The sequence below is a fragment of the Fistularia commersonii genome, chromosome 18, assembly GCF_037954325.1.
Source record: "Fistularia commersonii isolate RoL2024-O1a breed Wild chromosome 18, RoL_Fcom_v1.0, whole genome shotgun sequence".
In the NCBI taxonomy this organism is placed as follows: Eukaryota; Metazoa; Chordata; class Actinopteri; order Syngnathiformes; family Fistulariidae; genus Fistularia; species Fistularia commersonii.
The window spans coordinates 7793953-7809345 of NC_141301.1; the positions used below are offsets into that span (position 1 = coordinate 7793953).

General features: G+C 41.7%; 1 protein-coding gene across 1 annotated transcript in view; it reads left to right on the top strand.

The window, feature by feature from the left end:
* si (sucrase-isomaltase) overlaps nucleotides 1–15393 on the top strand; it is a 116736-nt gene that overhangs the window by 78695 nt on the left and 22648 nt on the right. The window contains exons 38-41 of the mRNA XM_086164385.1: nucleotides 23–161; nucleotides 1026–1159; nucleotides 2047–2081; nucleotides 9052–9168. Coding sequence (XP_086020511.1) covers nucleotides 23–161; nucleotides 1026–1159; nucleotides 2047–2081; nucleotides 9052–9168 — 425 coding nt within the window. The remainder of the gene's footprint in view (nucleotides 1–22; nucleotides 162–1025; nucleotides 1160–2046; nucleotides 2082–9051; nucleotides 9169–15393) is intronic.

Here is a 15393-nt window from a genome sequence, read left to right on the forward strand (position 1 = left end):
ATTTATGCTTTTGTTTAAATAGTGCTGGATACTCCGGATCTTGGATTAAATCACAAGACACTGTGCATGAATAGTGAACACATACTGAGTGATGGAAAGAAAGCCAGACATTATGACGTCCATAACCTCTATGGCTGGTCCCACACTAAGCCTACCTATGAGTGAGTAAATAAGTTGTTCGTCTGAGTTACGTATGTTTTTATAAATGTGTCGAATATCATCAGGTAATAAATCACACAAGGATATCCAAGATAATTACCGTGTTGAGAAAAAAACAACAACTACAACAGCAACAAAAAACATGGGAACTCCTGGTAGAATAGATTACATGGGAAATTGGATAGTATTCTATCTACATAGAAAAGAAAGTTATAGCTCCCCTTAAACAGGCAGATCTGCCATTACTGCTATACTCTGCAAGTAGGAAATTTTAAAATCATAAACAAACATAAAAATATATAAATGCCTGCCAAATAATGGTGTATGAATGATGTAAATGGAGAAAAGGAGCAGAAATTATTTTTCCTTCTTCTAGCCTCACAAAGGATGGTGCTTCTGTTTTCTGGGTCTGCTCAAGACTTCTAATTGCAGATCATTTCATTTGTAATTTGTTGGAGCTGCCTACAGATGACACCAGTTACAGGTCACAAAAAAAGGAAATGTCGAACTGTTTTTACTGCCTTGTAGATGAATGATCATTTCAGATATTGGGGAAAATATGCATGATGTATTTAGTTTAGTAATAACTAATGAATTTTTATGTTAGATTAAGATCTGTGCAGCCGGATCTTAACTTCATTCATATTTTTACAGTCATATTTCTGTTTCTAATATCTGAAACATGTAAGGCAGTTTTAGGGCTCACTTTTTAGTGATGTGCAGGTTCAATTTTCTGTTGTGAAGATTAAGCACATCAGTGTGATGGCCGATGCCAATTAGGAAATGGTTCTTGGTAATATGGTATTATAGGCATAGCAGTTTTACTGTGTACATAAACCCACAAAAGTGATCTCCTTTTTTCCCAGTGCCTTGTTGAATGTGACAGGTAAAAGAGGTATAGTGGTGACCAGATCAACTTACCCATCAAGTGGAAAATGGGCTGGACATTGGCTCGGTGACAACACTGCAAGCTGGGACCAGCTGTACAAATCCATTATAGGTATACACCGAGACCAACTGTATCATAATGCAGCTCTTTATAACCTAAAAAAATGCACCAGTATTATGAACACTGCATATTACATCTATATTTGTATGGAAGGTTAGCTTAGTATGGAAGGTTTACCTGGCCTGTCATCACATCTTCTTGATCACAGCTGATCTTGTCATTCCAATTATATTCAATGTGTTCTGTTTATCCTTACTCAATGTTGATACTGTCAATACATTTTCATAGCATACATTGTGGCTAGAGGGTGATCTGACCTTTGAGGCAACACAATCATTAACAGGTATCTCATATGTGCATCATTTGCTCATCCACTCAGTATTTAGCACTGCCCAATTGTGATTGGATCACTCGAAGTGATGTGTATTCTAGATCTGACAGTTCCTGTACAGTTCCTGTACAGATACCTTGCTGGAATGCAAAACCTCCTATCTGCAAATTTTTCGATTTTGGGTTTTTGCATTGAATGTTGAGAAATGGGATGGCTCTACATTTTCAGTCTATCTGCAAGATAATCCTGCCCTTTCTTTTGCCATAAATGTCACATGACAAAACTTCTATGTGCACAGTGAAGCAGAAAAAATTAAGAAAAAAACACTTATCTGCATTGTCAGTGGTAAAAATACATGCTATGTATTTTTGAGTTATAACAGAAATATAGTCTGTGACCAATAGACTATTCTTGAATATCTTTAACAAAGACCATACTATAATGAAATGAAGCGTTTTTTTCATTTCCTGAAAAAAGTGTTTTTTTTTTTCAGATAGGAGGTTTTGCATTCCAGCCATCGCATTGTTACATAATGAAGTTGCTGCCAAAGGCCAGCAATCTCTCTAACAAAAAATGTTTTAATTTTATATTTTCCTCTACTCAACAGGCATGATGGAGTTCAGTCTGTTTGGCATCCCTTATGTGAGTGTCAAGATGTAATCCCTTGGGTTTTGAGAAAACACAAAGCCGTTACAGTAATAAATAATCTAAGCAAGAAACAGGTTTTTATGGCCGCTCATATCAGTTGTCAATCTATAACAATATCGTCTTCTGAACTCCCTGTATTAACCAAGTATTTGCATGATCCATGACATGTTTCCCACACCCTTTTCCACCCATAGCCTTTTTTAATTATTCCATTTTGACATATAAGTACAAACTTTAGAGTGTGCAGTTTAGCTAAAATAAATAAAAGGCTTCTGCATATTAGGTGATCACACCATGGGATAAGAGGATAACAGCTTTACTTTTAAGGGCATGAAAGCAGATCTTATGATAGTTTTCATTATTCAGCCTGTTGGAATGAGACTACTCCATTTACTCATCTTGTTACGTGGAATTTACAGAAACTAAATTGCACAAACTTTGAATTATGAATAATACACCTCACCGGTGTGTACTTTGGGCTGTTTGCTATACATCCTCATATTAGGGCTGGTAATTAGATACATCTTATGATGCTGAATCTTGGACACATCATCAGTGATAGTACCTGGGGTCAGGGGGAGGTTTCGGGTCTTTCAACATCAGACCCCCTCACCCAGGTGGCCCGACTGGGAGTGGTCAGCTCCTGGTCTGTGTCCAAGAAGCGCTCATTCACTCCTTGTCCCACTGTATCCAGAGTCATCATGATGCTCTCTCAGCAGCCTCTGAAGCTGAGTTGATGGCTCTCCCCTTGGGTGCACTTGCGATGGCCACAAGACTGTAGGCCTTACAGAGTGACTTCCCTGCACAGCCAAATCCCCCGGCCTCAATGGACAGGCATTATGCACGGCAAAGTGCCTGCAAAATTGTCTGCGGCAATCCTCCACTACCTTTGCGTAGATCTCCCACTGACTTCATCCATTCTCTCTTCCCAGGGCACTGTCAGCTCCAACATGGTGACTTGCTTGGATGAGCTCAGAGTGCAGGATGATGTACAGCTAAGGCTGGTTACAATGATGTTTTCAGGGAACTAAATTTAAGTTGTTTCCCCAGGTCCAACCTGAGCTACCAGTCCTTTGCTGTTCCCAGGAGACCTGTTTGGGCCCTTGGTTGGGGAGGAGATTGTTCTCCAGCTCTTATGAATGTTATTCCATGCCTTGCTGCTTGCAAGTGCTTGCTGTAGTTGATGGCAATATTGATGGACTCAGAAACTGCCTTCAGCACCCCATCCTGGCGGCAGTGATAGCAGCCATCTTCAAGTGCTTTAGGACAGCTGCATAGAATGTGCTCCAGAGTTCCTCATCCTTGGCAGAAGGGACATGCTGGGGTTTCGACCTTTTGAGGTTTGATGAGCTGGGCAGGATATCATAGATGGACTGGATGAGAAATCTGAAGCGGAGCGGTTCAGCCCTCTACAGCTCAGGCCATAAGATCTTCCTTTCCATGGCTTCTTCCCATTTTGTTCAAGCGCCTTGTTGCATCAACCCCACCCATGGTCTTGCACACTGCTCTTTGACTTTAGCCATCACTTCACTTTGCATGGAGCCTGCCAAGGTTGGTTGTTGGTATAGTTCCCAGTCCAGCCCCACAGATCCCACAAGCTCTCTATGGGACAGCTATGCTTCTGCCTGGTCCAGAGCCTCCTGCTCCCTCCACCTTCTGCTAGTCCTCACCTTGATAACAGCTAGAGCAACTTTGGGTCCTTGGATTCCCTATATTGGAGAACCTCCCTTACTCTGCAACCAGGAACTCTTCCGTTTAAGCTGTTTATTGGTAGACTCAGCTTGTTGTTGTTGCTGTAGAGGGTGACGCTCGTTTACTCTTCTGGATAGACCCAACCAGAATCAAAGGCAGCTGCTGACCCTCCTTTCAAATCCTTCCACCGTGGAAATTCTTACACCAGCAATGGTTGCAGTATCCTTGGCAGGATACGATGCTGGTGCACCTTCTTCTTCTTCTTCTTCTTCTCCTTGCGGCTTTTGCCTTCAGGGACCGCCACAGCAATCAACCTTCTCCATCTAACCCCATTCTCTGTATCCTCCTCTCTCACACCAACTATCTTCATATCTTCTCTCACTACATCCATAAATCTTCTCTTTGGTCTTCCTCGAGCCCTCCTGCCTGGCAGCTCCAATTCCAGCATCTGTCTCCCAATATATTCACTATCCCTCCTCCGTATATGACCAAACCATCTCAGTCTGGCTTCTCTGACCTTCTCTCCAAAACATCTAATACTCATTATACTCATCTAATAGTCATAAACATCTGATACTCATTCCTGATTCCATCCATCCTGGTCACTCCCAAAGACAACCTCAACATCTTCATCTCTACGACCTCTAGCTCTGCCTCCTCCTTTTTGGGTCTGATTCTAGGCCATACAACATTGCCGGTCACCACTGTCTTGTACACCTTTCCTTTCATTCTGGCTGATAGTCTTTTATCACATAGTAAACGTGACACTTTCTTCCACCCATTCCAAATTGTTTGAACCCATCTCTTCACCTCTTTTCTACACTCTCCGTTGATCTGGACTGTTGACCCCAAGCACCTGAAATCCTCCAACTTCATGATCTCCACTCCCTGTAGCCTCACTGTTCCACCCGGGTTCCTCTTATTCACACACATGTTATCTGTCTTGCTGCGACTAACTTTCATTCTTCTCCTTTCCAGCGCATACCTCCACCTCTCTTGATTTTCCTCAACCTGTTCTCTGCTCTCACTACAGATCACAATGTCATCTGCAAACATGGTCCATGGAGATTCCAGTCTAACTTCTGATCCCTGATGGAGTCTCACCTCCACCTTGAACTTCTCTGTTTCCCCTAAAGCAGACTATACCACTGTCTCACAGCTAGCATACATGTCCTGCACCAGTCTAACATACTTCTCCGCCACTCTAGATTTCCACATACAATACCAGAGTGGCTCTCTTGCCACCCTGTCGTATACTTTTTCTAGGTCTACAAAAACACAATGCAGCTCCCTCTGGCCTTCTCTGTACTTCTCTATAGAATTCTCAAAGCAAATTCTGCATCTATAGTACTCTTGGTAGGGATGAAGCCATATTGCTGTTCACAAATGCTGGCTTCTGCTCTCAGTCTAGTTTTCACTTCTCTGTCCCATAACTTCATGGTATGGCTCATCAACTTTATCCTTCTATAATTGTTGCAATTTTGCAAATCCCCCTTCTAAAAAATCGGCACTGTCACAGTCTGTCTCCATTCTTCAGGCATGTTCTCACTCTCTAAGATCCTGTTGAATAATAGAGTTGGAAACTCTACCGCTGCCTCTCCTAGACACTTCCACACCTACATAGGTATATCATCTTTACCAACTGCATTTCCACTCTTGATTGCTTCTCTTTCATTTTCCAAATTCATCAGTTCTTCAAAGTACTCTTTCCATCGTTCCATCACTCTTCTAGCACCTGTCAATACATTCCCCTCTCAATCCCTAATTACCCGGGCCCGTTGTACATCCTTTCCATCTCGATCTCTCTGTTTCGCCAACCTTCTCTGTTTCCCTTCATACTGTCCAACCGAGCATACAGATCATCCTACGTCCTTTGTTTTGGCTTTACTACCTCTATCTTTAGCTTACATTGTATCTCCCTGTACTCCTGTCTGTTCTCTTCAGTCCTCTGTGTGTCTCACTTCTTCTTTGCTAACTGCTTTCTCTGTACATACCCCTGCACTTCCTCATTCCACCACCAAGTCCCTTATCTACTTTCCTTCCAGATGACACACCAAGTACTCTCCTACCTGTCACCCTGATAACACTAGCTGTTGTCGTCCAATCATCTGGAAGCTCTCCCTGACCACCCAGAGCCTTTCTCAAAAACCATACAACATTCCTCCTTTTTCAGCTTCTACCACTTTTTACTATGCTCTACCTTTATAATCTTGATCTTCCTTGTCACCAGAGTCATCCTACAAACCACCATCCTATGCTGTCTGGCTACACTCTCAACTACTTTGCTGGTACTGATCTCTTTCAGGTTATCGCGTCTATACAAAAAATGTAGTTTAACTGTGTGCTTCTGTCTCCACTGTTATAAGTTACCCCATGTACCTGTCTTTTTCTGGCAAAAAATTCCAGTTTCAGACTCATAAGTCTAACTGACATTCTTTTCACCTCCAGAACATTCCTAACAAAGTCCTCCCTCCTACTCCATTTCTCTTCTTGTCAGTATCATGATAGTACAACTTAAATCCTGCTTCTTAGCTTCTAGCCTGACTACCTGTCCACCTTGTCTCTGGACAGACATTATATCCACTTTCCTTCCCTGCATCATGACAACCAACTCTCAACCTTTTCCTGTCATAGTCCCTATATTGAAAGTCCCTACTCTCAGTCCCAGACTCTTTCCTTTCCTCTTCTCTCTCTGCTTCTGAACATGCCTCCCTCCTCTCCTTCTTTGACATGGTATTTCACCATGCCTTGAATTTCCCTGGGAGACCTGACTTATCGACTGTCGTCAGCCAGCAATTCAGCTGTTCATTGGTTGCCCTGATGCCATGACTCTGCTTCCATCAGGAAGTGGCGTCTTTCCTGGAGCAGTCAAAGCTTTTCCCCAGGCTTTTCACAGGTTTCTCTGTGATGGTATCTGGGTGCCTCCTCGTGAGTGGAACCGGTCAGTCACCTTCCCTCCCTTTGGGATTAGAGACCTTGAATTTTCTGGCTTGAAGGGCATGTGGGCCCAGGCGGTAAGCCTTTCCAAGCCCTGGAGGATCCAACTGCATCCTGGGACTGATGTTGTTATTACTGTTAGATGGTCCATAAATGCTCTGATGGGGGGCTAACAGTTTCTGGACTTAGTTTTGGGCACTGACTTGGCCAGCACTTTCATGGCCAAGGTAAAGAATGATACTGATATGGTACATTCAGTGATGATCCCTTTCTCTAGACAGTGACATTCAGATGAAACTGTGCCAGTGGTAAAATATGTTATAATAATCCATTATGAGAACTTTGAGGTTGCCTGGGACATGGTGCCTCTCCAATGCCACCTCCAGCTAGTGGAGTTGGGATATGGTGGGTTATGGAGCCGTATGCATTGGCTAGGTCCAGCAAAACTACAGGTAGGTTTCCTTTACCCTCTTGAGCCTCTGATCAGTTGTGTCACCATGCCGCTGTGTTCAAGGCACCCTGGTACCCCTGGGATCTCGCCCTTTTGCACAGATGTATTGGTTCTTTAGGAGGTAGTCTGACAGCCAGTGGGAAAAGATACAGAAAAATATCTTCCCGTCAACATAGAGCAGTGAGGTGGTCCTAAACTGCTTGATGGAGGTTGACCTCTCTTCCTTTGGAACCCACACGGCTTCTGCAGCTCTCCATTGCTGGGCGACCTTCCCCCACCTCCAGATCAACCTTAGGATCTCCCACAGATGGCGCAGGACTTTGGGGCATCTCTTGTACCCCAGGTAAGGTACTCCATTAGTCCAGGTGCTGAGTTGTTTCTTGCAGCCTTCACCACTGTTTGGATTTCTTTGGATTTTCTTTGGTGTTGAAATAACAGACTGGCTCAGGTGGCTTGATCGGGTCTTTGCATTCGCCTAGGTCCTCATCCCGTTCTGCATTACTGTACATGTCATGAAGGTAGGAGTCAACCTCCTTTTATGTGCATGAGAGGTGGCCGCTGCACTTCCTCCCAGCAGCTCTTTGTAAACCCAAAAGGGTCAGCTTGGAATGCAGCACGTCTTTTGACTCTCTCCTTTGCCCGCCTCCTGTGTCATTCTGTGCAGCTGAGGGTAAGCAGATTCTTCCTAAAGACACCACATAGTCCTGTCAACCCTGGCTTCTGGTCCTCATTTGCACCCTTGAACTGTCTCTTCAGGTCTCTGAGTTCCTGTCGGAGCTGGGGTATCTTTTTTGCTCTGCCTTTCTTGGAGTACTGCTTTGCAGTAGTGTGCTGCTCCATTGAACCAAACGTTTCAGATGCTGATGACCATAGTGGCTATTGTTTGGAGTTTCCTGTCTGCCCCACATTTCATAGTAGCTTCCAGAATACCATCCAAATTGTCATCAAGTTTCTGCCACTCGCTTGCTTTGCTGGCTTGAGGCCACTTAACCTGTTGTTGGTGTTGTGGAATGTCGGGCTTCCTGAGCATCGAGGTTCTGGGCGCTATGGGGTGATTTCTGCCTTGGCTCCTCCTGCGTCGCACCTAGGTCCTCTGGAGTGGGTGGTTGCTGGGGGCTGTGGGACTAGTCCCGGACTGGCTCCCCCTCTGACTCATTAAGGCTGTTCCTTGGTCTGGTGGATCTTCAGACCCTGTGGGTTTTTACTGCCATATACATATGTTATTTTTGTTGTCAGTTATTTTGTTTGTATGGGTTGTTACTTGGCTATCTGTCCGTTTTGGGAGCTCATTCTCCCCCCCTCTAAGGGTCCCTAGGGGATATGTTTGTTTCCGGCACTCTTACTGACAGAACTTTGTCCTTCGTAAGTAGGTTGCAGCAGCTGCAATGCTCAAATTTTGTTGGATTAATACTAAACCCACCGGCCATCTTAAACTATTATTAGGGCATGGGGCAAGTATCACAAAGGGATATGACTTCAAGCTCACCCCAAGTAGAAAGAGATGCATTGAAGTAGTAAAAATGTGTCATTAATTTAATGATTCAAAAAATATATACACAGTCTACACATATAAGTGAGTCTAAAATGTATCCCCAACTCTGCTTTTCTTGTTTATATCTAGCATTGTTTGCCTACTGATCTGTCACCGTCCCTGAGTCTTTACATGGCTTTCATTTGTTTTCTTGGCATCTAATAATCTCTCATTATAAATGATTGTTAAACTGTAAAGCCTCAAAGACAGATTGACTAAGCATCACAACAGCAACTAAGGCAGTGTGAAACAGGGCTAATTTTTGGAACAATAATAGAATGTTTATTTGCACTTTTTTTTGTTATCCTCACTGTATAACAAACATGTATACTAAAGCTGCCCTTGTCTCTCAGACAGGTGCAGATATATGTGGATTTTTTGAAAAAGCTGAGTATGAGATGTGTCTACGGTGGATGCAGTTGGGTGCCTTCTATCCATTCTCACGCAATCATAACGGAAAGGGCTTCCCGGTGAGTGAAATCCCGGAAAGAGAACAAAATTAATCATTTAAACGTAAACCTAAAATAACTTAAATTGAAATGTGATTTTGGGCATATGCGTTTGCATATGTAAAGTCAAGACAGAAATTATTCATACACTTCAAGTATGAATTTGGGCTTCCCTGTGTGTGTGTTTATGTGTATACACACACAACTGTATATATACACATGAACATACGTATATATATATGTGTGTATGTATGAGTTCATATATGTTTGCATGTATGCATACAGGTGCATGTGTGCGTGTGTGTGTACGTAGGTGTGTGTGTATGTTTTCTGTAATCACCTTTCTCTTCGACTTTATCAGACAAACACGCTTGAGTAACTAAAAGATAGGTTGGCTTGGTGTATATGATGTTGGTGGCATTCATTCTCACACTGACCTTTAAGAGCATTAGAACACATCTGAGCAATCCAATAAAGCTTGTCTGGAGATCAATACAGCTGAGGAAAATGTTCTGAACTGGAGTCTGCAATACAAACCACAGCACTGGATTTGTATGTCTGTTCCTTTGCTTTTTAACCACATAAAATGGGAATGTAATTGAATTCCCAAGGTGATCTGGGCACTTTCCACATTATCTTTAGTCAACACTACACATATGCATATATGTGACAATTCCAGTTATTTAATAATAGCTTGCAAATGGGTATTAAACATCGAGAAAATTGACAGAAAGAGCACACAGTGGCCAAAAGACGGTGCCACAGAATTCGAATTAAGGTCGGTGAGAGACAAAAAAAGAAGGACAGAGAGACATATGGAGGACAGGCAACATTAGGAAAAAGTGAAAAATAAATATCACAAGGCCAGAAGGAATAATAATGACAAGTAAATATTGGTAAAGGTACATGAAGAAATGTAAGCCATTTATTCACTAGAAGAGATTTGTGGAAGCCCAAAGAAAATTGAATAGCCAAGTCTTGAGAATTGGCAGCCAAAATAAGTTTTAAATGGACAAATGATGCACAGTTTACAACCCCTTTATCTTTTTTGACTGCTTATATAGTCTTCTTTCAAAAGCGGATCTTTATTTCAGAGGCGTGTAAAATCCCTAGTCGACAAGACAGTCGGCGGCTGCAACCTTAAGTCTGCTTAACTAGTATAAGAGGTTTTTAACACCACAAATCAAACACAAGGTCAGACAGTGGATGAGAGAGAAAGAAGTTAGGTTTTGCAGTAATTCCAAGAGTTGTCATATCCAGTGTCTTTTCACCCTCAGACCATTGTGACACTGACCTCCAGATATGTCTTCTGAGCTTCCAGCTATATTGTTGCTTTCAGAGACATATCAGTATAATGCCCGAGTAATTGGAAACACTAGAAAGCTCAAATACATGGATCGGGGTAAGAGGAGCTGAGTAATATTCACTGACAAGGAAAAACATGTTTTCAATGGTAACTTAACTTTTTCAGTTGAGTTTCTGTTTCAGATTGCATAATTCTAAATCAATGAATGATTAGCCAAGGTTTTTTTTTCTTTTTTTCTCAGACAGATGTATGACAGACAAGACACAGCAGAAGATGAGAAAATCTAAGGCAAAGACAGGGCCATATGATAGTTTATAGTTAGTTTATTATGTCTATTATTATGTAGATAGTTTATTATGTCTCAAGGCCTTTGAATGATTTAAATTAAGGAATTAAGGCATACATTTTAAAACACTTTTAGATTGATGAGTCTTTCAGTCAGCTTTCACCGCTTTCAGATCTTCATCACAATCTACTCTTCTTTCTTTAAATGAAACTCCAGTGACTTGAGGAGCTGATAGTTGTCAAGACAATAAAACAAGTTTTTGTGGAACTATCAAATAATGTAATCAATACGGATAAAACGCATTTTTGATTAGCACTATTTATATAGCATATCATTATGAGGTACACCAAATTGACAAGAACTTTAAAATGTATGAATAAATCAGTTCCTAATCCACAGATAGGAGGCTACCAGTTTGTTTTCTTTGTGTGCGTGTGTGTTTGTGTTTCTGTTTGGTTTTATTTTTTGCTTTTTTTGCACCTGTTCCCAGCTCTCTGTAGTATCACCCTCTCCAGCCTTTGAACATGCTGTTAATGAAAACCCAAATTGTGCTCACACTCCGTTTCTCACACACACAGACATGCATGCGCAAACTTGTTCTGGCCTTCTGAAATTAAATCAAATTACAAAATGATGTCCTTTACTTTTTGTGGACATATTGATTTATTTTTCATTTCTGCTGTTTTTGTGGCTATACCATGGGAAGAGAAGTACTGGTATAATTTGTACATAACTGAAATGACACTAATTTGAGAATCTACAAAGCTTCTGCTTGGCAAACAAATTAACAAACAAGTGAAAAGAGGTTTAGTAATGGAATAAAATGAATAACAACATTGTTTCATCATTAATGATAAAATAATGTTGTTATTCATTTAATTCCATAACTAATTTAATTATCATCACAGTCATCAAAGAAATAGTCATCAACTTGAATCAACTAAGAGATACAATGTGTGATCTACCCATGCATTCTCGAATAACGTTGTTCTGTTCACTGTCATACTTATGTTAACTTGATCTACATTCTGAAGAAGAAAACATTAACCCCCTCAATTATTATCTTATATACATCTTTACAAGTAAACATGAAATGCATTTATGCAAAGAGCTAGTGAGAAAAATTGTTGAACTCTTCTCAATCGATGTATGAAAGTTACTGGATAGAAAGGCAAATAATAACAATACTGATAATTTAATTATAACATAATGCTCCTGTTTCACATTCAATCATAGGCCTGTTGTCAGTGAAAACTGGCTCACAGTATAAGCATTTTATTTCAAATCTAAAAAAGTTTAATTGCTCCTCTTGCTCTTCGGGATCATCCATCCGTGTATTTAAGTTCCATTTTTTTCATCGCATCAATTTAACCACAACATCCAGATACACAGACACACATGTTGATTCAACAATTAAAATGTCTACTTATATCCTCACCATTCCACTTGGGTCCCTTTCATTCAAACCTGCATTCTGTGTTGCTGCAGCTAACCGTCATTCCTCTCCTCTCCACCTCTCTGGGTTTTGCAAAGGGTAAGGTTTTATGTACCAAGAGTCAGCAGTCCAGAGCAAGGGTGGGTGTGGAGAAGTGGTGACGAAACAAGGACAGGAAGGTTGAAAGCGGTTGAGAAAAGTATCAGGTTTAGATTAGCTTAGATTCAACTTTATTGTCATCACACATGTAAGGATACAGAGTAACTAAAGGCAGTAAAGGTGAAATATGAGATACAAGAGTATCCAGAACAAGTGAGAAAGGTATAAGATAGTGGTGATATCAGCACTTTTTTATGGTTTAGAAGCAGTGGCACTTAGGAAAAGATAGGAGGCAGAACTTGAAGTAGCAGAGGTGAAAATGTTGAGGTTATCTTTCACAAGGACGGATAAGAACAGTAATGGTTACGTCAGTGACAGCATGTTAGATGTTTCGGAGATGAATCACAGAAGCCGGAATGGAATGGTTTGAACTTGTACACTGGAGAGATAGTGAATATATTGTTAGAATAATGCTGAGACTGTAACTAACAGGCAGGAGGCATTTGGAAGCCTTGAGGAAGCCCAAAGAGGAAATTTTAGACTGATTATATATTGTTTATATTCCCAATCTGTATTTCTTTTTTTTATCTTATTGTATAGTTTTTGATTTCTTCTGATATTTGAAAAAATCTTACTGCTGCACATTATTATTCACTACCTCTATTGCACTATGCACTTTCTGCTGTGTGTGAAATTGAAACTTCTGTTCTATTCTCAACAATAGTCGTCTCATTTACTTTTCTCCTGGTACTGAATCAGCTTTCCGCAAACGATTCACCTAGCGTTAAACAGATAGCTTCCATTGTGTACTTCATTAATGCTTGCTTGTTTTCAGAATCAGAATCAGTGTCAGTATCACCAATCCATCCATCCATACACCTTCCATTGCTTATCCAGGGTCGCGGAGGCAGCAGTGAGGCCCAAACCTCCCTCTCCCATGCTACATGGTCCAGCTCCTTGGGGAGACCCCAAGGGATTCTCTGCCCAGCCTGTAGACAAAGTCTCTCCAGCATGTCCTGGGTCTTTCTGGAATAACTCCCCCGGGAGGTGTCCAGGAGGCATCCTTACTAGATGCCTGAGCCACCTCATTTGGAATTTCTCTATGCGGAGGAGCAGCAGCTCTACTCCGAGCTTCTTGCGGATGACCGAACTTCTCACCCTATCTCTTATGAGAGTCTAGCCAGTCTAGCCTGCAGATGAAACTCATTTCGCCTGCTTGTATCCATGATCTCATTCTCAACTGATCTGAGAGGATATTTTGTGCCTGTTTTTAATATTTGACTGTCATTGAAGTGGGAGAGATGTCTGAGGGGAGCAGATTATTTTGGAGCAGACCATGGCGGTGCACTCTAGGCGATTCTTGTCATCTTGGGTGATGGAATGGAACCAGCAAGTAAAGGAGAAGGTCACTATGTTCTCAATGAAGGCATAATAGAACTTGGTTAGGATTGTACTGCTAACATCAAATGACCACAGCTTCCTGAGTAGGTACTGCCGTTGGTGACATTTCCTGATGATCTCTTCAGTGTTAAAGGAGAACTTCAGGATGTTGTCGAGGACAGTGCCCTGTTATCTGTACTCCTTCACTGATCCTACTGGCTCCCCTTGGCGGGGGGTATTTTCCTCTACCAGTTGGCTCTGCCTACTGGAGATCAACCATGTCCATGTCCTTAGTCTTGATCACATTGAGCTTCAGGCTAGAGGGTTCCCACCTGAGTGTGAAGTCCTGGGGGGCTGAACCATGGTCAAGGACCAGATGACAGGGACAGGAGGACAGAGACATTACCAAACTTAACCTGGTGGCAGTCCTGTTGGGTGGACCTGCAGTCATTAGTGTAGAGGACTATGAGCAGGGGTGACAGGATGCAGCCTTGTATTGAGGCGGTGGAGGTGAAGACAGTGTCGGAGAAGATGTTGTTCGCCAGAACCCTATGGAATCTGTTGGTAAGGAAGCTTATGATCCACTCTTCTGCCTCCACCAACATGTCCATTGAAATCTGCACAAATTAGCACTCCCTCATTTCTCCATCACCTCGTCTAACTCATTCCTGAACTTCTCCCTCTCTTCAAATTCACATCCCACTGGGCTTAGCCACTAACAACATTGAGCATCACACCTTCAATTTCCAGTTCCAGACTCATAAGTCTATCTGACATTCTTTTCACCTCTACAACATTCCTAACAAACTCCTCCTTCAAGATAACTCTTACTCCATTTCTCTTCTTGTCAGTACCATAATAGTACAACTTAAAGCCTACTCCTAAGCTTCTAGCCTTACTACCTTTTAACCAGGTCTCCTGGACACACAGTCCAGGAGACCAGTCCACTTTCTCTCTCTGCATCATGTCGACCAACTCTCTACCTTTTCCTGTCATAGTCCAAACTCTCACGTAACTTTTATTGAGTTAAACAAAATGTAGCACACCAGTGGCAGTGGCACACCAATGACGGCAGGGATATTTACTGCGAGAATTTTGCAGTTCGCAGTAAAAAAAAAAATATTTGTTTGCACAGCAAACGCAAAATACCGAAACTGTGTATGACTTACAATCTTGAATTAAATATCAAATTAGTGAACAGGTGTTCTTCATTTTCTGTCTGGAGCAAACCAATACACAGAGAAGACTGGTCAATCAAAAATTCTGTTTAACCGTATCTGCTCAAGAGCAATGTAAGCTGCCCAACTGCGCAAATGCGCACTGCTCACACACTCTCAGCGCACAAGAAAATCTATCCAGCGGAGTGAGCGCACTGAAAATGAATTAGATATAATTTTTTTTTTTTTTTTTCTGTATCATTTTGCTGTACACTTCAGTGGGTGATGGGTGATGGATTTGTCCAGCAAATCATACGACATGATGCAATTATGCTACGCGGCCAATCACAGCATTGACAGTATTTGCGCACGTGCTCTGCTCATACACACTATATGACAATAATAACAGTGTGGCGGGGTTAAGTGACGCTAATGCTAACCCCTTGTTATAGTGAAATGAGCAAGTCCACTATTCAAACCAAAGTAAAAATGAAATGCGGTTCTTTTAAGTTGGAATGGCTGTCGGTGTTTGTGCAAATAAAAGAACAAGGGGTGAAACTGGGTGAGATTTCTTCTTTTTCGA